Source organism: Dromiciops gliroides (assembly GCF_019393635.1).
Source record: "Dromiciops gliroides isolate mDroGli1 chromosome X unlocalized genomic scaffold, mDroGli1.pri SUPER_X_unloc_1, whole genome shotgun sequence".
Lineage (NCBI taxonomy): Eukaryota > Metazoa > Chordata > Mammalia > Microbiotheria > Microbiotheriidae > Dromiciops > Dromiciops gliroides.
This window is the reverse complement of record NW_025316797.1, coordinates 89,083-114,154: the sequence shown is the minus strand read 5'-3', so window position 1 is coordinate 114,154 and position 25,072 is coordinate 89,083. Positions and strand designations below refer to the sequence as shown.

At 37.8% G+C, this 25,072-nt stretch overlaps 1 protein-coding gene across 1 annotated transcript; it reads right to left on the bottom strand.

Moving 5' to 3' along the window:
- Positions 1 to 19,078: 19,078 nt before the first annotated feature.
- Positions 19,079 to 24,765, bottom strand: LOC122734266 (RNA-binding motif protein, X chromosome-like). The gene is given in 9 exon segments (XM_043974972.1): positions 19,079 to 19,562; positions 19,978 to 20,066; positions 20,158 to 20,286; positions 20,383 to 20,494; positions 21,724 to 21,876; positions 22,475 to 22,568; positions 22,571 to 22,648; positions 24,363 to 24,469; positions 24,657 to 24,765. Coding segments are annotated over 9 exon segments (1,182 nt in total). The 3' UTR covers positions 19,079 to 19,251.
- Between the last annotated feature and the right edge of the window lie 307 nt (positions 24,766 to 25,072).

Here is a 25,072-nt window from a genome sequence, read left to right as displayed (position 1 = left end):
ATTTGAACTCAGGTACTCCTGACTCCAGGGCCGGTGCTCTTTCCACTGCACCACCTAGCTGCCCTAAAAACCTGATTTTTAATAATACATTTTAAGTAAACTGACTTTATTATCTACAATATTGGAGTGGAACTAAAATCAAGTATTGTTCTTTTTCTTACTTTATTCTACGTATCACCCCTCTCAAATCAAATGACACATCCAAGATTTCTTCTTACACATCTGTAAGGGTTTTGGATTCTGTGCCAGGATGTCACAGAATATGCTTATCTAAACACTCAACAATCATCTTTTAAAGGCAAATTTTCTAGAGTAATGAAATAATTACTAAAAATGTCCATTAGGTCCAATTGTGTATAATATCAAAATAAATTTTTGACAAAGATTTTATTTTACCAGAATTAATTTTCTCCATTTAACTCTAGACTAATAAAGGGGAGGGACAATATTTACAACAAATTTTAGTAAATCAAATTAGTACTCAGTAGTTTGAATATGTATACTTATAGGTTAAACATATAGATAAATGTTAGGGGGTTCCCTGTAATTGAATATCTTGAGCTGTCATAAAATTATATACTGTGATAAAATAATGGGATATGGCAGATGCCCAGGAGCCCCACCTTAAGATTGATTTGGGATTGATTGAATTGGATGAGACTGAGAGACTGTCAACCTAGTTAAGGTTGATTAAATTGAGACCACACATGGCCAACCCTTAGTAGAGTGTGTTCTTAGAAGCTAAGGATTTTGAACGCAACTTGACACCACCTTCAAGTCCAGCGAACCAATGGATTTGGATGATCTCTACCAATGAACTTGAAGCAGTGTGTAAAGACTGCCTGTGCTCCAGACCTATAAAAAGCTTCCACACTCAGTTTGAGGGGAGTTCATGATTGAAGCAGGCTTGTGGCAAGGGACTTGAGGAAGAACCAGTCCAGGCTGGAACTCTAGGCTACATAGGCCTTTTCTTAACTCCACATGTTCTCTTTTTTCTAATAGCTGATTTGCTTTAATAAATGCTTAATGCCCAAAGACTGGTGCTAAAGCTTCTAATTTAAGCTGACCACACATTTAAATTTTAAACAACACAATAATAATAAATAGAGTAATAAGTTTCACTATTCTGAGAACATCTTACAAACACTAGGCATTCCATAAATATTTGCCAAGCTGAATGAGCTGAAAAAGTTAGAACAAAGTTTATTTAACATGAAAACTATGAAGATCATATAGCACTTCTTTGATGACTTTTGAGAATTCTTACCATAGAGCACTGAGGTTTTAATAGACTCACAGGAGAACTCTGCTCTATTTTTAAAAATCTAAAAGATTTCCCTACTACTTTACCAAGTAGGCATCAGTTCCGTTGTTTCATCAAAGGTGACTGGAAAGAAAAGTGGGAGTCTTATGACTCTGTAAATGCATTTTGGAAAACTGTTGTTAAGTTCCTTGAATTTTTTTTAAAGAACAGAATAAGGCCAAGTAGGAAATAACAATTTTTTTTTCATTTTAGACTTTTGTGTTCACTCCAACATGATTTATCTTAATTGAAAGAATTAAGTATGAAATAGGTAGATCACTTCAATTGTAAGTTCAACTGCTGACATAAATGGAGAGCTGGATTCAGAAGGTGATACAGGAGAATCAGTGGTAGCAGTGACTATAGCTGGTGAACTGGAAGAAAATTCAGCAGAGGGATTATTTCCATCAAAGGTATCTGAGGATAAACTGGAAGAAATGTGTCACAGAAGTTGAAGTGTGTGCAATGATTAGTTCCACTAAATTATTCAAAAATGGTCCCCAACCCCCCCCCAAAACCCAAATGTGATGAAAAACAGTGCAATTTCTTTTAAAGCAATTAATTTTAAAGATGTTTTTGTTCTTGTGTTTTTTTTTCCTTAGGAATGTCGAACGTCCTACTGACTTGCCAAGAAACTTTGCCTTTCCCTCCGATGAATATTTCATACCATAGCTGGTCCTATTTGTATCTTTAATTACTTTACAGGGAAATGCGTTTTGTGATTTTTATGATTAATCTTAAGATTTAACCAAGAGTTTCCTTTGCTTGCTTCAGTAAGTAAGTGGCAGCATGATATAGTGGAGAGAATGAATGAAAAAGCAGTTATGGAATTCATCCACTCTTCCTGAATGCTCTCTCCTCTGTAGGTATTCATGACCTGGCTTTCTCCAGATTCTTTTCCTACTTGTCCATCTAATCCTCAGTACTTTTTGCTGGATGTTTCTATCCTAGGCTACCCTCATCTTTTTTTTCTCTATGCAATAAACTGTTTTCTGACTTCATGAGTGTGAGGGAAAACAATCCTCTTCTCAATAATACTCATGAAACGAAGATGGCGGAGAGAAGCTAGGAACGTTCCTGAGCTTTCCTGTATTTCCCTCAAAAACAACATTAAACCAAGCCTCTAAACAGATTCTGGAACTACAGAACCTAGAAAAAGGGAGATAAAATCCTGCTACATGAGAAAATTTAGAAGACTTCAGAAAAGGTCTGTCTCACCTGGGGTAAAAGGGGAGCGGGGCTCACCTCAGCAAAGTTTCACTCAGTGTGGCTTAGCACCACTCATCTCAGCTGGCAGATCACTTCAGCAAAGCTCCACTCAGTGGCAGCTCAACACTGTTGTAACTCGACACAGCTGAGAGTGGGGCAGCCAAGTGTGGGGCAGCTAAGAGTGGGGCAGCTGAGAGTGGGGCAGCTGAGAGCAGTAAGAAGCTTGCAACCATGAACCCTGTGCCCCAGGAGCAGACGTCAACTTGATAAGTTTAAAAAGAGCCTACAACATGAGCAAGAAACAAAAAAGGACCCTTATTATTGACAACTTCTATGGTGAAAGGGAAGACCAAAATTCAAACGCAGATGAGTTAGTCAAAATGCCCACAAGTGAAGACTCAAGAGGGAATATGATCTTGTCTCAGGACCAAAAAGTCATCTTTGAAGATCTCAAAAAAGGCTTTTAAAAATCAAATAAGAGGGGCAGCTTTGGTGGCACAGTGGATAGAGCACCGGCCCTGGAGTCAGAAGTACCTGAGTTCAAATCCAGCCTCAGACACTTAACACTTACTAGCTGTGTGACTCTGGGCAAGTCACTTAACCCCAATTGCCTCACTAAAAAAAAAATCAAATAAGAGGTAGAAGAAAAAAGGAAAAAGAAATAAGAGAAATGAGAGTTACACTGCAAAAAGAAGAACAAAAAATGACTGAGGAAAAGAATTTCTTAAAAAATACAATTGACCAAATGAGAGAAAATATTAGCCAAACAGAAAAAAGAAGTGCAAAAGCTTACTGTGGAAAATAAGGCCTTAAAAGTTAAAATTGAGCAGGACAGAAGCAGATAACTCCATGAGACAACAAGGATCCGATGAGCAGAATCAAAAGACTAAAAAAATAGAAGAAAATGTGAAATACCTTATTGGAAAAACCACTGACCTGGAAAATAGGTCCATGAGAGATAATCTGAGAATTATTGGACTACCTGAAAGTCATGATCAAGAAAAGAGTCTAGACACCTTAGTCCAGGAAATTATTATGGAGAACTGCCCTGAAATTGTAGAAGCAGGGTATAAAATCATCATTGAAAGAATCCACTGATCACCTCCTGAAAGAGACCCCAAAAGGAACACTTCAAGGAATATAGTAGCCAAACTCCAGAATTATCAGGTGGGAGAAAATACTCCAAGCAGCCAGAAAGAAACCATTTAAATACCATGGAGCCACAGTCAGGATTGCACAGGACCTGGCAGCTTCAACATTAAAGGATTGCAGGGCTTGGAAGGCAAAGGAGCTTGGATTACAACCCAGGATCAACTACCCGGCAAAATTGATCATTCAATGGACATTCAATGAAGTAGGAGACTTCCAAGGCTTCCTGAGAAAAAGATCAAAAATGAACAGAAAATTTGATCTCCAAATACAAGACTCTAGAGAAATATAAAGAGGTAAACAAGGGGGAGAAAGGGGTTTTTCAATGATATTAAACTGCTTGAGTACATATGAGGGAGGATAATACTTTTAACTTTTGGGACCTGTATTTCTGTGAAGGTATTGTTATGAAATCAACTTTGATGTGATGATATAAAGAAACTTAAGGGATAAAATAAAAGAAGACTAGGAGGAGTAGAGGAAGGGAGAGGTGGAATGGGGTTAATTATATCAAAGGAAGAGGCACAAACAGAACCCATTACAACAGAGGGAAAGAAGGGAGGGGTGGGCATTGTTGCAACCTTACTCTCATCAGACTGGTTCAGGGAGGAAATAAAATACACACCCATGTGTATAAAGAAACTTAGCTTACTCTTTAAGAAAACAAAAGGGGAAGGGGGAAAGGGTGGTATTGATAGAAGGGAGGGCACAAGTGGGGGGAAAAGGGTCAAGATAAAGAAGGGCAGCTGATAAAAGGGAGGACAGATTGAGGGAGGTAGTGGTCAGAAGCAAAATACTGGTCAAGTGGAATATGGGGGAAGAAGGGGAAAAAAGAGTACAAAGGGGAAAAGAAGATGGAGGGAAATAAACAGTTAATAATTTTAACTGTGAATGTGAATGGGATGAACTCTCCCATAAAACGGAAGTGAATTGCAGAGTGGATTAAAAACCAGAATCCTACAATGTACTGTTTACACATTTGAAGCAGAGAGATACACACAGAGTGAAGGTAAAAGACTGGAGCAGAATATATTATGCATCAGCTAAAGTAAAAGAGCAGGCATAGCAATCCTTATCTCAGACAAAGCAAAGGCAAAAATAGGTCTAACTGAAAGAGATAAGGAAGGAAACAACATCTTGCTAAAAAGGTACTATAGATAATGAAGTAATATCAATATTAAATATGTATGTGCCAGGTGATATAGCATCCAAATTCTTAGAGGAGAAATTAAATGAGTTACAAGAGGAGATAGACAGTAACAGTATACTAGTGGGGGATCCGAATCTTCTGCTTTCAGAATTAGATAAATCTAGCCACAAAATAAATAAGAAAGGGGGCAGCTAGGTGGTGCAGTGGATAGATTACCGACCCTGGAGTCAGGAGGACCTGAGTTCAAATCCAGCCTCAGACACTTGACAACTTACTAGCTGTGTGACCCTGGGCAAGTCACTTGACCCCAATTGCCTCACCAAAAAAAATAAATAAATAAGAAAGAAGTGAAAGAGGTGAATAGAATACTAGAAAAGTTAGACATGATAGATGTCTGGAGAAAATTGAATGGAGATAGAAAGGAATATACCTTTTTCTCAGCACTACATGGCACATTTTCAAAAATTGACCATGTATTAGGGCACAAAAACATCATAGTCAAATATAGAAAGGCAGAAATAGTAAATGCATCCTTCTCAGATATATGCAATTAAAATTACATGTAATAAAGAGCCATGGAAAGGTAGACGGAAAATCAATTGGGAACTAAATAATTTCATTCTAAAGAATGAGTGGGTCAAACAACAAATTATAGAAACAATCAATAACTTTATCCAAGAGGATGACAATAATGAGACAACATATCAAAATCTAGGGGATGCAGCCAAAGCAGTGCTTAGGCGACATTTTATAGCTCTAACTGCTTACATGAATAAAAAAGAGAAAGAGGTGATCAATGAATTGGGCATGCAACTTAAAAAGCTAGAAAAAGAACGAATTAGAAATCCCCAAATAGATACTAAATTAGAAATCCTGAAAATTAAAGGAGAAATTAATAAAATTGAAAGCAAGAAAGCTATAGAATTAATCAATAAAACTAAGAGCTGGTTTTATGAAAAAAACAATAAAATAGATAAGCCACTGGTTAATTTGATTAAAAAAAAGAAAGAAGAAAACCACATTACCAGTATCAAAAATGAAAAGGATGATCTTACCACCAATGAAGTGGAAATTAAAGCAATAATTAGGAACTATTTTGCCCAACTGTATGCCAATAGATTTAACAATCTAAATGAAATGGATAAATATTTACAAAAATACAAACTAGTCAGGTTAACTGAAGAGGAAATAAAATCCTTAAATAAACCCATATTAGAAAAAGAAATTGAACAAGCCATTAATGAACTCCCTAAGAAAAAATCCCTAGGGCTGGATGGGTTTACAGGTGAATTCTACCAAACATTTAAAGAACAATTAACTCCATTATTATACAAATTATTTGGGAAAATAGGTGAAGAAGGAGTTCTACCAAATTCATTTTATGAAACAAATATGGTGGTGATACCAAAACCAGGCAGAGCCAAAACAGAGAAAGAAAATTGTAGACCAATTTCCCTAATGAATATTGATGCTAAAATCTTAAGTAAGATATTAGCAAGGAGATTACAGCAAGTGATCACCAGGATAATATATTATGACCAGGTGGGATTTATACCAGGAATGCAGGGCTGGTTCAATATTAGGAAAACTATTAACATAATCTACTACATCAATAAGAAAACTAACCAAAATCATATGATTATCTCAATAGATGCAGAGAAAGCCTTTGAAAAAATACAGCATCCATTCCTAATAAAAACACTAGAGAACTTAGGAATAGGTGGAGCTTTCCTTAAAATAAGAAGCAGTATCCACCTAAAACCATCAACAAGTATTATATGTAATGTAGATAAGTTAGAGGCCTTCCCAATAAGATCAGGGGTGAAACAGGGATGTCCATTATCACCTCTATAATTTAATATTGTACTAGAAATGTTAGCTTTAGCAATCAGAGGAGAAAAAGGAATTAAAGGGATTAGAATAGGCAAGGAGGAAACAAAACTATCACTCTTTGCAGATGATACAATGGTATATGTAGAGAATCCTAGAGAATCAACTCAAAAATTACTTGAAACAATGAACAACTTTAGCAAAGTAGCAGGATATAAAATAAATCCACATAAATCATCAGCATTTCTATACATGACCAACAAAGTCCAGCAGCAAGAGATAGAAAGAGAAATTCCATTTAAAGTAACGGTAGATAATATGAAATACTTGGGAGTCTACTTGCCAAGACAAACCCAGGAACTCTATGAACACAACCAAACACTTTTCGCTTGTTTGTTTGTTTTTTAATTTAGTGAGGCAATTGGGGTTAAGTGACTTGTCCAGGGTCACACAGCTAGTAAATGTCTGAGGCCGGGTTTGAACTCAGGTACTCCTGACTCCAGGGCCGGTGTTTTATCCACTGCACCACCTAGCTGCCCCACAACCAAACACTTGTCAAACAAATCAAATCAGATGTAAAAAATTGGAAAGATATCAATGGCTCATGGATAGGCCAAGCTAATATAGTAAAAATGACAGTTCTAGGGGCAGCTAGGTGGCACAGTGGATGGAGCACTGGCCCTGGATTCAGGAGGACCTGAGTTCAAATCCAGCCTCAGACATTTGACACTTACTGGCTGTGTGACCCTGGGCAAGTCACTTAACGCCAATTGCCTCACCAAAAAAAAAAATGACAATTCTACCTAAATTAATGTACTTAGTCAGTGCCATACCAATCAGACTACCTAAAAATTATTTTATAGAGCTAGAAAAAAATAACAAAATTGATCTGGAAATACAAAAAGTCAAGAATATCAAGGGAAATTATGAAAAAAATGCACAGGAAGGTGGGTTAGCTGTACCAAACCTGGAGCTCTACTACAAAGCAACAATCATCAAAACTCTCTGGTACTGGCTAAGAAATAGAGTGGAGGACCAATGGAATAGGCTAGGCACAGGAGGCACAGTAGTAAATGACATTAGTAATGTACTGTTTGATAAATCCAAAGACCCCAGCTTCTGGGATAGGAATTCAGTATTTGACAAAAATATCTGGGAAAACTGGAAGATAGTATGGCAGAAATTAGGCATAGACCAACATCTGACACCTTATACTAAAATAAGATCAAAATGATTCAGACATAAGAGGTGATACCATGGGTAAATTTGGAGAAAAAGGAATAGTCTACCTTTCAGATCTTTGGAAAGGAGAGCAGTTTATGACCAAACAAGAGAGAGAATATTATGAAATGCAAAATGGATGACTTTGATTACGTTAAATTAAAAAGGTTTTGTACAAAAAGAAGCAATACATCCAAAATTAGAAGGGATGCAGATGGCTAGTACCTCTAATAAAGGCCTCATTTCTAAAATATATAGGGAACTAAATCAAATTTATATGAATCCAACCATTGAGAAATGGTCAAAGGATATGAACAGGCAGTTTTCTGATGAAGAAATCAAAACTATCTATTGCCATATGAAAAAATGTTCTAAATCACTATTGATTAGAGAGATGCAAATTAAAACAACTCTAAGGTACCATCTGACACCTATCAGATTGGCTAATATGACAACAAAGGAAAATAATAAATGTTAGAGAAGCTGTGGGAAAATTGGAACACGAATGCCTTGTTGGTGGAGCTGTGAACTGATCCAACCATTCTGGAGAGCAATTTGGAATTATGCCCAAAGGGCTATAAAGCTGTGCATACCCTTTGACCCAGCAATACCACTCTTGGGTCTTTTCCCCAAAGAGATCATAAAAAAAGGGAAAAGGACCCACATGTACAAAAATATTTATAGCTGCTCTTTTTGTGGTGGCAAGGAATTGGAAATTGAGGGGATGTCCATCAATTGGGGAATGGCTGAACAAGTTGTGGTATATGAATGTAATGGAATTCTATTGTGCTGTAAGAAACGATGAGCAGGTGGATTTAAGAGAAACTTGGAAGGACTTGCATGAACTGATGATGAGTGAGATGAGCAGAACCAGAAGAACATCATACACAGTATCATCAACACTATCTGTTGATCAACTGTGATAGATTAGATTCTTCTCACCAATACAACGGAACAAGAATGTTCCAAAGGACTCATGATGGGAAAAGCTCTCCAAATCCAGGGGGGAAAGAAAAGGAACTGTGGAATATGGATGCTAATTGGACCATACTAATTCTTTTGTTTTTGATTTCAGGTTTTTCCTTTGTACTCAGATCCTTCTCATATAACGTGACTAAGGCAGAAATATGTTTAATGTTATTATGTATATCATATTACCTGCTGTCTAGTGGGGCACTGTTTCCAGGCTGTAGTATCCCAAGCTTAACAAGTCCCAGGTGGCATAATTTAAGGAGAATCAGGTTCTTCCCTCTCCCGGCCTGTTTCCTGGTCCTAGATGACCCCAGACCAACTTGCCAATCAACCAGCTTTGTGTGTTGTGGTTGTTAGCTCCGACGAGCCTGTGCCCCTCCCCCAGCTGGGCCACTTCTACTCGAGCCTACCACCTGGTTCTCAGCAGGAGTGAAAAACCCAAGTTCTGCCTCAGCACCAGCACAGACCCCCGTAGTCTCCCCCCCTGCCCAGGTCTCAGCCCACTCACCAGACTGTGAGCTTAGTTCCAGACGACACTGGTGCTTCAGCTGATTCAGAGGCTCTGGGGGTCTCCTTCTCTGGTGAGGCCTTCCTGGGACTGGATCTGTGTCAGGGTGACTGTGGGGTTGGGTCCGACTCCTGTATCAGCACAGCAGCTCCCTCCTGACCTTCCAAGCCGTTCTTGGTTAGAAGATGATTTCAGCACATTCTTCTGTGAGTTTTGCTGCTCTGGGCATTTTCCTATGACCTTATTTGGATGTTTTTTGGAGCGATCATGTCACGAATTTGGGAGCTCAGTCAGTAATGTAACTTCTTAACCAAGATCCCCGGGTCAGATGTTTTGGTGGTCTTCTTCCAGGTCTACATTTTTGGTAATGTGTCCAAAAATGAAAGTAAGGAACGTCTTTAAGTAGTCCCGTGACTATGCTTGAGAGAAGGAGTTTGAGAAACCAAACTAAGGGGGCTCATTTAATTTCCCACAGAGGGTTTGACTCAAAATGCGATGCAAAGCAATGGACATAAAGTAAGGTAACTTCCTAAAGAAGCTCTCCGTGTTAGACATTTTGGTGGTCTTTATCGAGGTCTACATTTTTGGTAATGTGTCCAGAAATGAAAGTAAGGAACGTGTTTGAGTAGTCCAGGGAATTGCCTTTCGTCAACTTCACTAATTTCAATGAAGATACTGAGTGAGGAAAAAGAATGAAGTACTCTACTGATATACTTTGGATGAAGATCCTCTGGATCTTTGCTTGCATGAACATGTTCAGTAAGGTGAACTGAGAAAGCTCATTCAGTTGCCTTTTAAATTCTTCTTCTTCTTCATGGTCCCTGATGACTGAAAGTAATGTTTGTAATCAAAGTCATGGAGCTCCCTCATTGTGGTCTCTCCACTTGAAACTTATACGTTGAGGTTCTCTCTCTCTTCTTTTCAGTGAATGTGTTCCATTAGGTGAAACAAGGAAGGTCATTCCATTCAGGAAAGAAGTGCTTTCCCTTTACACTCAATGATCAGGTTGGTCCAATGACTGTCCTGAATCATTTTAAGAATTCAGCTTATGGCAATAGATAGCTTTGATTTCATCATCAGAAAACTGCCTGTTCATATCCTTTGACCATTTCTCAATTGGGAAATGAAGTGCATTTTCATAAATTTGATTTAGTTCCATATATATTTTAGAAGTGAGACCTTTATCAGAAGTACTGGCCATAAAAATTGCTTTCCACATTTCTGCCTCCCTTCTAATTTTGGATGTATTGCTTCTGTTTGTAGCTATCTCTTGTTTGGTCATAAACTATTCTCCTTTCCAAAGATCTGAAAGGCAGACTATTCCTTATCCTAATTTACCTATTGTACCACCTCTTATGTCTAAATCATGTACCCATTTTCACCTTAATTTAGTATAAGGTGTAAGATGTTGGTCTATGGTGGACTTCCGGTGTGGAGCCAAGATGGCAGAGGAAAGGCAGTGAGCTTCCAAACTCATGACATGATTGCTCCAGAAAACATCCTAGTAATGCCATAGGAAAATGCCCAGAGCAGCAAAAGCCACAGAAGAATGTGCTGAAATCATCTTCTAACCAAGAACAGCTTGGAAGGTCAGAAGGAGGGAGCTGCTGTGCTAATACAGGAATGAGCCCAACCCCACAGTCACCCTGACACAGATCCAGTCCCAGGAAGGCCTCACCAGAGAAGGAGACCCCCAGAGCCTCTGAATCAGCTGAAGCACCAGTGTCGTCTGGAACTAAGCTCACAGTCTGGTGAGTGGGCTGAGCCCTGGGCAGGGGAGAGACTACAGAGGTCTATGCTGGTGCTGAGGCAGAACTTGGATTTTTCACCCCTGCTCAGAACCAGGAGGTAGGCTTGAGTATCAATGGCCAAGACAGGGTGGGGGCACAGGCTCTTCAGAGCTAACAACCACAACACACAAAGCTGGTTGATTAGCAAGTTGGTCTGGGGTCATCTAAGGACCAGGGAACAGGGCGGGTGAGTGAAGAACCTGATTCTCCTTAAATCATACCACGTGGGACTTCTTAAGCTTGGGATACTGCAGCTTGGAAACAGTGCCCCACTTTAAGGAGCTAAAAGTCTAGTAAAAGAAAGGCAAGATGAGCAGACAGAGAAAGGTGAGGACCATAGAAAGTTTCCTCAGTAACAAGGAAGACCGAGGTGCACCATCAGAGGACGATGTCAACACCAGGGGCCCTATATCTAAAACTTCCAAGAAAAATATGAATTGAGCACAGGCCACAGAGGTTCTCAAAAAGGACTTTGAAGATAAAGTTAGAGAGGTAGAGGAAAAAATGGAAAGAGAAATGAGGGTGATGCAGGAAGGACATGAGAAGAAAGCCAACAGCTTGAAAAGTCAAATTGGCCAAATGAAAAAGGAGGTACAAAAGCTCTCTGATGAAAATAATTGCCTAAGAATGAGGATTGAACAAATGGAAGCCAGTGACTTTATGAGAAACAATAAAGCAATAAAGTAAATCCAAATGAGCAAAAAAAAAAAAAAAAAAAGAGGGCAATGTGAAATATCTTCTGGGAAAAACTGCAGACGTAGAAAATAGGTCCAGGAGAGATCATTTGAAATTTATTGGTCTACCTGAAAACCATGATCAAGGAAAGAGCTTAGACATCATCTTCCAAGATATTCTCAGGGAAAATTGCCCTGAAATTCTAGAAGAAGCTGAAATAGAAATTGAAAGAATCCACCGATCACCTCCATAAAGAGATCCCAAAAGGAAAACTCCTAGGAATATTATAGCCAAATTCCAGAGCTCTCAGGTCAAGGAGAAAATATTGCAAGCTGCCAAAAAGAAAGAATTCAAGTACTGTGGAGCCCCAGTCAGGATAGCACAAGATCTAGCAGCTTCTACATTAAAGGACCGGAGGGGATGGAATATCCCCTATTCCATAGGGCAAAGGAAATGGGATTACAACCAAGAATCACCTACCCAGAAAAACTCAGCATAATCTTTCAGTGGAAAAAATGGGACTTTAATGAAAAAGAAGACTTTCAGATATTTGTGATGAAAAAACCTGAACTGAATGGCAAATTTGACTTTCAAATACAAAACCCTAGAGAACCATGAAAAGTGGGAGCTGGGGGACATACCTGGGGTCGTACGGTGGGTGAATGGCTTGTGTCTGAGGCCGGGTTTTGGCTGGGATTCCCTGGGTCCAGGGGTGATGCTTTGTCCACTGTTTCACTTAGCTAGGTGATGACATCTTTAGGGTTAAATTGAGGGGTGAAGGGAATGCACTTGGTGGGGGGGGGAAGGGCAGAGGTGAAATCCTACATGAAAGAAACAGGAAAAGGTGGATGGAGTGGGGAAGTGATGGGAGAGGAGCAGGGCAGTAAATGAATTTTACACTCATCAGAATTGGCTCAAAGACCTCAATCTCATTAGAATTGGCTCAAGGAGGGAATAATGTACACACTCGATTGGGTGGCGTAATCTCTCTAACCTTGCAGGAAAATAGGAGGGGAAGGGGATAAAGAGAGAGGGGTAAAAGAAGGAAGGGCAGGGTGGGGGAGGGGACAGACAGAAGCAAGTCCCTTTCAAAGAGTGAAAGGATGAAAGAAGATGGATAATAGAATAAATATCATGGGGAAGGGACTAGAATGGAAGGGAAACAGTTAACAATAGTAATCACGAAAAAGAGAAAAGGGGGAAAATTGTACCGAAAAATATTTATATAGCAACTCTTGGTGGAGGCTAAGCATTGAGAATCAAGGGAATGCCCATCAATTGAAGAATGATGGAAAAAGCTATGGTATATGATTGTAGTGGAATGGTTTTGTGCTACAGGAAATGACAAACAGGATGATCCCTGAAAAACCTGGAAACACTAATGAACATTGATGTATAGTGAAGTGAGCGGAGCTGGGAGGACACTGTGCATAGTGACAGCAGTATTGTTCAATGAGAAATTGTGAATGACTTAATTACTCTCAGCAATGCAATGATCCAAGACAATCCCAAGGAAAGAATGAAGAAGCACCCCTATAGAAAGAACTGATAAAAATAACACTTGTAGATTGTACATATATAACCTGGTTGCAATTTTGTGGAGGTGGGGGAGGATAGGGAGGGAGGGAGGGAGGGAGAAAAATTTGGACCTCTAAATCTTATGAAAATGATTGTTGAAAAGCACCCTTACGTGTAACTGGAAAATAACATAAATGTTTGTTGCTAAAAAAAAATGTTTGTCTATGCCTAATTTCTGCTATACTATCTTCCAGTTTTTACAGCAGTTTTTGTCGAATTCCTATCCCAGAAGCTGGATTTTTTGGATTTATCAAACACTACATTACTAACGTTATTTACTACTGTGTCTCCTGTGCCTAGCCTATTCCACTGATCCTTCACTCTATTTCTTAGCCAGATAGTTTTGATGACTGCCCCTTTATAATAAAGCTTCAGATTTGGTACAGCTAACACACCTTCTTGTGCATATTTTTTTCTTTTTCTTTTTCTTTTTTTGGTGAGGCTACTGGGGTTGAGTGACTTGCCCAGGGTCACACACAGCTAGTAAGTGTCAAGTGTCTGAGGCCAGATTTGAACTCAAGTACTCCTGACTCCAGGATCGGTGCTCTACCTACTGCACCACCTAGCCGCCCCACTTTCTTTCATTATTTCCCTTGATATTCTTTACTTTTTGTTTTTCCAGATCAATTTTGTTATTATTTTTTCTAACTCTGTAAAATAATTTTTAGGTAGTCTGATTGGTATGGCACTGAATAAGTACATTAATTTAGGTAGAATTGTCATTTTTACTATATTAGCTCTGCCTTCCCATGAGCAATCGATATCTTTCCAATTATTTAGATTTGATTTGATTTGTGTGAAAAGTGTTGGGAAATTGTGTTCATAGAGTTCCTGGGTTTGTCTTGGCAAGTAGACTCCCAAGTATTTTATATTATCTACCACTACTTTAAATGGAATTTCTCTTTCTATCTCTTGCTGCTGGACTTTTTGGTCATCTATAGAAATGCTGATGATTTATGTGGATTTATTTTATATCCTGCTACTTTGCTAAAGTTGTTCATTGTTTCCAGTAATATTTGAATTGATTCTCTAGGATTCTCTAAGTATACCAACATATCATCTGCAAAGAGTGATAATTTTGTTTCCCCCTTGCCTATTCTAATTCCTTTTCTTCTCTGATTGCTAAAGCTAACATTTCTAGTACAATATTAAATAATAGAGGTGATAATAGACATACCTGTTTCACCCCTGATCTTATTGGGAAGGCCTCTAACTCCTTCTTCACTATTTCCCCCCCAAAATTTGTATAATATTGGAGTTAATTGTTCTTTAAATGTTTGGTAGAATTCACCTGTAAACCCATCTGGGCCTGGGGATTTTTTCTTAGGGAGTTCATTAATGCCTTGTTCAATTTCTTTTTCTAATATGGGCTTATTTAAGGATTTTATTTCCTCTTCAGTTAACCTGGGCAGTTTGTATTTTTGTAAATATTTATCCATTTCATTTAGATTGTCAAATTTATTGGGATACAGTTGAGCAAAATAATTCCTAAATATAGATTTAATTTCCATTTTATTGGTGGTAACATCACCTCTTTCATTTTTGATACTGGTAATTTGGTTTTCTTCTTTCTTTTTTAAAATCAAATTAACCAATATTTTATCTATTTTATTGGTTTTTTCATAAAACCAACTCTTAGTTTTATTGATTAATTCTATACTTTTCTTGCTTTCAATTTTATTAATTTCTCCCTTAATTTTCAGGATCTCTAGTTTAGTATCTATTTGGGGATTTCTAATTTGTTCTTTTTCTAGCTTTTTAAGTTGCATGTCCAATTCATTGATCTCTTATTTCTCTTTTTTTATTCATGTAAGCAGTTAGAGCTATAAAATTTCCCCTAAGCACTGCTTTGGCTGCATCCCATAGATTTTGGTATGTTGTCTTATTATTGTCATCCTCTTGGATAAAGTTATTGATTGTTTCTATGATTTGTTGTTTGACCCATTCATCCTCCCCCCCCTTTTTTGTGAAGTAATTGGGGTTCAGTGACTTGCCTAGGGTCACACAGCTAGTAAGGCTGGATTTGAACTCAGGCCGTCCTGAATCCAGGGCCAGTGCTCTATCCACTGCACCATCTAGCTGCTCCCCATTCATTCTTTAGAATGAAATTATTTAGTTTCCAATTGATTTTCAGTCTACTTTTCCATGGTTCTTTCTTACATGTAATTTTTATTGCATCATGATCTGAGAAGGATACATTTACTATTTCTTCCTTTCTACATTTGACTATGATGTTTTTGTGCCCTAATACATGGTCAACTTTTGAAAATGTGCCAAGTACTGCTGGGAAGGTATATTCCTTTCTTTCCCCAGTTTTCTCCAGACATAGTATTCTAATCACCTCTTTCACTTCTTTTTAATTTATTTTGTGGCTAGATTTATCTAATTCTGAGAGGGGGAGAGTCAGATCCCCCACTAGTATAATATTACTGTCTAATTCCTCTTGTAACTCATTTAACTTCTCCTCTAAGAACTTGGATGCTATACCACTTGGCGCATACATATTTAATATTGATATTACTTCATTATCTATACTACCTTTTTTAGAAAGATGTAGTTTCCTTCCTTATTTCTTTGTTTGTTTGTTTGTTTGTTTTGGTTTGGTTTTTGCAGGGCAATGGGGGTTAAGTGACTTGCCCAGGGTCACACAGCTAGATAAGTGTCAAGTGTCTGAGGCCAGATTTGAACTCAGGTCCGCCTGAATCCAAGGCCAGTGCTTTATCCACTGGGCCACCCAGCTTCACCCCCCCCCACCTCTTTTAAAGAGATCTATTTTTGCCTGGGCTTTGTTTGAGATAAGGTTTGCCACCCCCGCTTTGTTTTACTTTAGCTGAAGCATAATATATTCTGTTCCGGTTTTTTACCTTTACTCTGTGTATATCTCTCTGCTTCAAATATGTTTCTTGTAAACAGCATATTGTAGGATTCTGGTTTCTCATCCACTCTGCAATTCACTTCCATTTTATAGCAGAGTTCATCCCATTCACATTCACCGTTATTATTACTAATTGTCTATTCCCCTCCATTCTATTTACCCCCTCCTTTCACACTATTCCGCCTATCACTATTGATTAGAGAGATGAAAATTAAAACAACTCTGAGGTACCACTTGATATCTATCAGATTGGCTAAAATGACAAAAAAGGAAAATAATAAATGTTGGAGAAATGTTGTGAAAAAATTGGAACACTAATGCATTGTTGGTGGAGCTGTGAACTGATCCAACCATTCTGGAGAGCAATTTGGAATTATGCCCAGAGGGCTATAAAGCTGTGCAGATCCTTTGACCCAGCAGTGCCACTTTTGGGTCTTTTCCCCAAGGGGATCATGGAAAAGGGAAAAGGACCCACATGTACAAAAATATTTATAGTTGCTCTTTTTTGTGGTGGCAAGGAATTGGAAGTTGAGGGGATGCCCATGAATTGGGGAATGGCTGGACAAATTGTGGTATATGAATGTAATGGGATACTATTGTGCTGTAAGAAACAATGAGCAGGAGTTCAGAGAAACCTGGTGGGACTTGCATGGGCTGATGATGAGTGAGATGAGCAGAACCAAGAAAACATTGTGCAGAGTGTCATCAACATTGTGTGTTGATCAACTGTGATAGACTGGATTCTTCTCCCCGACCCAATGGTACAAGAAAGTTCCAAGGGACTCATGATGGAAAAGGCTCTCCAAATCCGAAAAAAAAAAAAAAAGGAACTGTGGAATGTGGACATTGATTAGACAATACTATTTCTTTTGGTTTTGGTGCTGTTGTTTTTCTTTTTTGAGGGTTTTCCTCTTTGCTCTGATTCTCCTTGTACAACATGGGTAATGCAGAAATGTGTTTAATGTTATTATACATAGAGAGATATATAGATATCAGATTACCTGCTGTGTAGGGAAGGGGGGGGAAGGGAGGGAGAAAAATTTGAAAATAAAAATCTCATCTAAACAAATGTTGAAAACTTGAAGAAATAAATAAATTAAAAAAAAAAAAAAGAATTCAGCCTACAAAGGCCTCTCATCTCATTCTTTGCCTGAGAGAGAGAAGGAGTTTGATAAACCAAACTAAGGGAGCTCATTCCATTCCACACAGAGGGTGTGACTTACAATGGGATTTAAACCAAGGGACATAATGTAATGTAACTTCCTCACAAAGATCACTGCATCAGACATTTTTGTGGAGTTTATCTAGGTCCACATTTATAAGTCATACCCCTAGGGTGTGTTAGGACATAAGTCCAAAATAGGATATGAACCTCTCACAAGGAGGAGATTAAGATAATGAGGAGATAACCTACTTTTTCTTACTATAAATATAACCATTTTCCTCTCCCTATTTGAGACACCTACCTCATTTGCGTGCTTCTCCCCGTGACCCCCAATCTTCTAAGAAAACTTGGGAAACTGGGTCACTGAGTCTTGTAATTCTTTGGGACACCTCATGATCAATTTGATCAATTAAATCTATCCCCCTACTTCATTTCCTGGTGCCTCTGTGTGAGCCTGAGAGTTTTACTCCCTGACTCATACTTTGTTTTTTTCCCCCTTGGAAACAGTGAGGGCAGACTTTTGTCTTTCGCTCCTGTACCCAGGCTGAGCCCCTCTGACAGGCAAGCTTTAGCAGAGCTAAAGGGGGGTGGGGGTGGGGCGTGTGCATACAGGGGAGGGGGGGACTTCTCAATGATCAATCCCTGCAGGGATTTTCCTTTAATTAAGTGATTGGTAGTCTGGGGAACACTCTGGATTGAGTCTTGGCCTTTAATTGGCATTCACTTGGGTGCAGGTGCAGGTGTTGGGGACCTCTGGGAGGACAGAAGTTAGAGGAGTCGGGGGTTTATTTTGATGGACTGGGACAAGTTCAACCTCACTGACCTTAAAAGAAAACACTGTGGGGCCACAGTAATCCACTCATTGGGCTCTTGGATTGCCCAGGTGGAGTACGTGTTTCTCTCCTCAGTCAGAAACCTCAGTCCAGTTGAGTGGGCCACCAAGGTCAGAAGGTCAGTGAGGCTACTTTTAGATTTATTTTTCTCAGTGCAGTCTAGCCCAACCCACCTTAAAGGGACAAGGAGAGAAAGCATTCTGCATAACTCTGACCCCTCAGGTGTATCCTTAAAAAACTGGGGGGAAAATTGGATGTAGGCCAAAAGAAATGAGTGATATTCTATTGTAACACCTAATGGCTGTTATTTTCAGGAGAGAGGACAATTAAGTTAAACAGGCCTCCTGATTAGACCCTACCACACTCTGGAGTGGACCGGACTGGAAGGATAATACCTCACAGCTGTTGGTTTGCTTCTTGTTTCACACTGTTCATCTGCTTCTTGCCTCGTGCATTTATGTGTCTGTAAAACGTTGTAAACGTGTTGTATGGGAGAAGTTTTGGCTGAACCCCTATTGCCTTTGGAGTGGCGGCCAGGCTTGGGGGAGGCGGGGGAGGGGAAGGCAGTCGCTGATCTTTACATGTGCGTGTCTACTTGCGCATATGTACATGTTTATATATGTATCTCTATTTCCCCTACCCCCTTAAAAATCTGGTATAGACCAAAACTAGCACAAACCACATCGCCCCCCACACCATCTGAGATGACTTGGTTATTTTGGAGATGTCCATCTTGGAATGTCTAATTCAGCAAGAAAATCAAAAAAGTTCAGAAAAAACTTTATTTTCAAAAGCAATCACAACACTGTCACAAGTTTATAACACCACTAACAGCAAGTTTTATAATTTACTGCATGAAAGAAATGTGAACTATTTTCAAACCTTTAAAACAATGTTTAGAGGATAACTCGAAATTAGTCGTTAGTAGTTCCCTACCACTAAACTCAATGCTTAATTTCTTTGAGTTGAAAAAAAAAAACCCTCCTGTTTCTTTTAGTATCTGTTTCTGCCTCCTCTTTCAGATCGGCTTCCTGCACGGCCACCACCTCCTGGTGCTCCACGGCTGGAAGTCCTGTATGAATCACGAGGGGCAGGATATCCCCTGTCCATTGAAGAAGGAAGCCCTCTCTCTTGTCTGCCAACACGATCACGACCACTTGAATAAATATCACTTCGGCTACTTGAGTAACTTTCACGGCTTCCACCATATCCATCTCGTGTGCTGCTATAATAATCCTCATAGCGACTACTTCCCCCATAAGAGGGAGGAGGCCCTCGAGCAGTTGGAGCACTGCGGGAGTTACCTGCAGGTACTTATTAAAGACAAACACGCAACATTTAAATCTTTAATCTTTAATAATTTCAATCTTTAATCTTTAAATCTTAAATATTTAAATTAGTTTTTGCAAGGAAATAGATTTCTTTTTCGATGCAAATTTATATAAATGACATCGAATTAATCTAATGGTCGAATATTAAAAACAAACAATTCCATAAACATCACCTTATACTTTTTCCAGTATTTTCACCACTGGCAAGAAAAACAATGAATGCCAATTCTTTCATGAAGACTAATAAGTAAGTTTAAAGTAATTCCTTAGAGAATAAAAATTTTAAATCCCTTAAGTTACCAGGAGACTAAAAAAGATATTCTTCTTAAAACTTGCTAATGAGGGGCTATGCACTTGTAGTTTATGATCCAAAAAACTATGTTCTTACCATAAGTCTCATAAGAATCTCTGTAGGACCCTCCACTTGGGTGATCTGAATAGTCTCTATCACGACCTCCACCATACGCATCACGGTCACTAAATAAAGAAAACGTATTAAGCAAAAACTGTGAAAGCTTAAATCATAAATATCCCAATTTAAAATAAACCAATTTTGATGGTACTGTACCTATATCCTCTAGATGTATACTCATCACGTGAGCTAGAATGGCCATAGTCACGGTATGTATAGTTCCTTGGAGTTGGAGCATAATCTTTGGAATCCCGAGAACTTGTATAATCTCTGCTTGAATAAGTAAAATTAAGGAGTACATTTTTCTAATTTAATTTAATTTAACATAAAATAAAATAAAAACACTCCCCAACTAAAATACTACATTACTTTGCTTACCTCTCTTTAGTACTGTAACTATCATCTCTTGGTGACATATACACATCTCTGTGTGATGACATTGGTTCTCTTCGTGAAGGACCTCCATAGCTATCTCTTCCATGAGATACTAGACCTTAAAAATGTTTAAAAATTTTAAACCAACTTCTGAAGTAATGTAATTAAATTATAACTACAAAGAAATGAAAAAAAAACCAGGAGGCCAACTTAAGTGTGGGTAAGGACTTGAATCTCTTAATGTTCTTTAACTCTCTTCTGCCTACAGTATTAACCAGTTTATAAAGTATCTGAAAGTAAAATAATATGTTGATTAAGGATTGGTTAGGAAAGTTGTCAATTTTTAAATTCTTTGTTAAATCCTACAATTAGAAACGAGTACTGTTACTGAACCCTAAAATATTCCTTAATCTATTACCTTTTCAAGTCATTTGATTTTACTCTCTGAAGAAGGTAGGTGGCATGAGCACAATTCTTACAAAATATGTAAAGGAAAGTCTGAGTTAAATTTTGCCTCAACTACTAGTTGTGACCCTTGGTAAACTACTTATGTTTCCTCAGTTTTGTCTTCTATAGTATGTGGAAAGTAATACGACATATCTCTCAGGATTGTTGAGAGGATATGCTTCTGCAACATAAATGTCATCTATACATTACATAAATATCAGCTATAATTATTAATAAGATTCCATCTCCATCACCCATAATTGTCAAAGGCATTTAAGGCAACTTACAGTTTACCCACTTAACTTTTTTCTTGATCTATTTTAAGTTTTTACCTCACATAACTTTTGTTAAACATTTTTATTAAAAGTCTTGAGTTCCAAATTTTATGTTATTCATCTGCAATCATATAAATTTTCAAAAAAGATTTTGTTTAAATAACCTTAAGTAAAACTGATTTCCTTTGTAATCCTATAAAAAATTTTTATACTTATTTTTATGGACTTAACATCCAGAGAAGGGATCCAAACCACACAACTTTGCCAAATCTACCTTGACCTTTCAAACCACTTTCTGCCATTATATCCCAACATAAACTTCTTCCTGCCATCAGTCTTGGTGTCTTTACTCTGGACTATTCTTTTCTCACCTACAAAAAGGCTAGCAATCTTTGACAATGGTACAGAGCATGAAAACTATCCCTTACTGTAATTATTATAAACCTATTATTTTTGTGGGGCAAAAAAAATGTTCCTTCTTGTTCAGAAACTTAGTATTTGGTAAGGAAGCCTTCCTGAACATGAAACCCTGTAAGATGCATCATCCTGTTCCAAATGAAATTTCATTACTGACTACAATGATTTCTTTTTATAAATGAACCTTTCTAATGTACAGAGAACTTACCTCTTCCTCCCACTCCGCTACTGCTACGTACTGGTCCAGAAGGTGCAGACCTTTTAGGTGGAGGACCTCCGCTTCGTGGAGGTGGGCCCCTTTTAACTGGGACTGGTCCCCTGGAAGAACCCACGTTGAAATGAAGAGAATATCCACTGTCATCTATGGAAAAAAGAAAAAAAAGAAAAAGAACCCATTGATAAGACTACCATTAATTGAATCAATATGCATGATCAATAATAATGAATTTCAATTTACATACATTCTTTGCAATGGTATAGAATTTGATGTCAATTTGTTTCTACAGCTTATTCTCACTTGATGTATTTTCCAAACAAAGTAAATTTATTTTACCAGAATAATAGTCCACTTTTAGAAATATTAGTCTCCAGCTAAGCTAACACAAATAAAATCATTATACAAATATTCCAATCTCACCTTGACATCACATGATCATAAGAAAATAACCACTTATGTAGTGATATGATAAAATGGATTTTTTCAAATTTGCATATAATTTTAAGTTGAATTTGTCTTCCTTTTCCCTCTGAGGGACAACAAAGTGGGGCAAAACTTCAAGTATAATCTATTCTTTTAGATCATGAAATTTTATTTCATTTTCAAGAAGACAAACAATACATTTGCAAAGGAAGAGTTTTTTTCTTCCTTCGTAGGTTAAGAACACAGAAAGGCTCATTTGACAAAAACAAATCATCAAGGTGTTGAACTTTGTCAGTTCAGGCACTGATTGCTACATTACCCAAATGCCCTCCACGAGGTGGCCCTCTTGCTCCACCACTTCCTCATCTTCCACCTCTAAGACTTCTCGAAGGACCTCTGCTTCTTGGAGGGGGGGTGGTGGCCCTCGCCTACCAGGACTTTCAAAAGATGGTTTGGTGGCTTGTTCTACCTTAATTGTTTTTCCATCTAAGGACTAAAAGGAACAATTATTTTATCAAATGTTAAAATGAATTATAGTTCAAAGAACTCACTTGTTCAAATTTTTATTTAAATATGAGATGATTTTCTTGCTCAGTTTTCTTGGATAAAGACTTATTGCCCTCTCAAAAGACAGCATTTAATTGACTTTTCACAAAACCCATGAGTAACCCAAAAACCAGGTGTTTAGTGTACCTACAGTGACTTTAAGAATACCTTAGGCAGAAAAAAAATGGACAGCAATACTTTTTTTATGACAATTTTTGTACTATTTATAGTAAAATGTTTATTTCTAGTTGCCAGTTGAGTTTCTTTTTCAAATGTTTACTGGTAAAAATGTGAACATTGTAGTATTTCCTCAAACTCAGTATTTTACAAGCCAAATTACTTTATTGACAATATGAGGATAGCGGCAGTGTATAAAGCACTGGCCCTGGGTTTACACACCTGACAGTTACTAGCTGCGTGACCCGGGGCAAGTCACTTAAACCCTCATTGGCCCGCAGAAAAGAAAAAGAAAATATGAGGATAAGATTAATTCAAGCTGGCCAGCCAGCTAAATAGACATACCCATCACCTCTCAGCTTGCTTAATGTAAGCTTCATATAATCTGATTTGAAAAGTTATGGTTTGATTGTTCGAAGGTTCAGTCTTTTTTTTTTCTGAATTTTTCAGATTGTTTTATGTGACTGACTGTACTGTACTTTAAAAAAACTGTTAGAATGCTTCCTTTTAATTCCATCTTCCTTTTGTTCATAAACACACTTTCTAAAACTTATCAAATAAAATGTCACTTCATGTTTTTCAGCTGGATTTATTACTGGTCTCTAATTTTTCTTTATTACAGCTTGACAGGTCTCCTTTGTGATCCTATGTATTTAATTGTATTTAAATGTAATTGTAGAATCTAAAAAACCAAAAACAAAGTTTTGAAACAAAATAGTTGGGTTAGATCACTTTGACATGGTTGAAATAGTGAAACACCAAATGATTTTGGAAACAAAATTATAATCTAATAGGAATTGAAAAAGAAATTAGTTTGAGTTAACACCTTTTTTCAAAGGTACTGAAGCACAGGTTTTAGGGGTTAGAGGTGATGGCATATTGTAGATGATCATGGTTAAAGAAATCTCTGGTAAGCTATTGCTTACACTACTATTTCTGTTTTTATAGAAATGGAAAGTGAAGTTTAATTAAAAATATCAAGAAAGGTTAACAGGGGAAAAGAATATATGTTTTTGTTAGGATGAAGTTCTGTAGATAGATATTTTAGTTGGACAAGATAATCCTGAAAAATTGTTTGCAGAAGATTATCCCAACAAAAAGGAAGATACTGTCAATTAGGATGGGTAGAATGCATGTTTAAAGTAAATGAAGTAATTCCTTAAAATTCTGTTTTGAAAACTTGTCATAAAAGGTTTGGTGTTTTTTTGTTTTGTTTTTTTAGTGAGGCAATTGGGATTAAGTGACTTGCCTAGGGTCACACAGCTAGTAAGTGTTAAGTGTCTGAGGCTGGATTTGAACTCAGGTCCTCCTGACTCCAGGGCCGGTGCTCTATCTACTGCGCCATCTAGCTGCCCCAGGTTTGGGTTTTTTTGGGAGCATGAACCTGTTGGGATGTATTTTGTGAGGGTTCCAAACGGAATAAATTAAATGGAAAAAAAAATGGAAGAAGCCTGAGATGGAAATAAAAGTACAAATAAAACTACCTTTCCATTCATGTCTCTTGCAGCATCTTTGGCATCAGCTGGACTCTCAAAAGTAACGAAAGCAAAGCCTCTGGATTTGTTGGTTTCTCGATCTTTCATCAAAAGAACTGAGACAAAAATGAGATTTTTTGAAATGAAATTTAAAATGCTAAAGGGATTTAAATAAAGTTTTCAATGTTTTTCTGGATTAATTTCTCACAGATTTGGGCAGTAAGGTACATTAAGGACATTTTATTTCTTACAAGATCTAAAATAATTGCCGTTTCTTAATAAAAGAGTATCGTTGATACTTACCTTCTACTATACGGCCATATTTCCCAAAAACTGATTCAAGGCCTTTTTCATTGGTTTCTGTACTGAGCCCTCCTATAAATAACTTCCCCGGACGATCCGCTTCCACCATTTTTGCAACAATCTGTAAAATAATGGTAAAATCTGGCGATTTCACAGCAAAATTCTTAACCTGAAATTTTTATGTAGTTATCTTAATCGAATTTTACGTCATACTTTCCCATTAAATGTACAAGGAAATATTCTGTGGTATCTGTCGAGGAGTAAATTTTCCTCAGACATTTTAAAATCTATATTTCTGAAAAATAATTTTACCTCAGCGCTATTCGGTGGGCGGGGCGGGAAGGAGTGAGGCGAGAGGCGAAGTGAGTCGCAAGGCGCCTGAGGCGGAGGCCGGGTGGGGATGGGGGCAAAGCAAA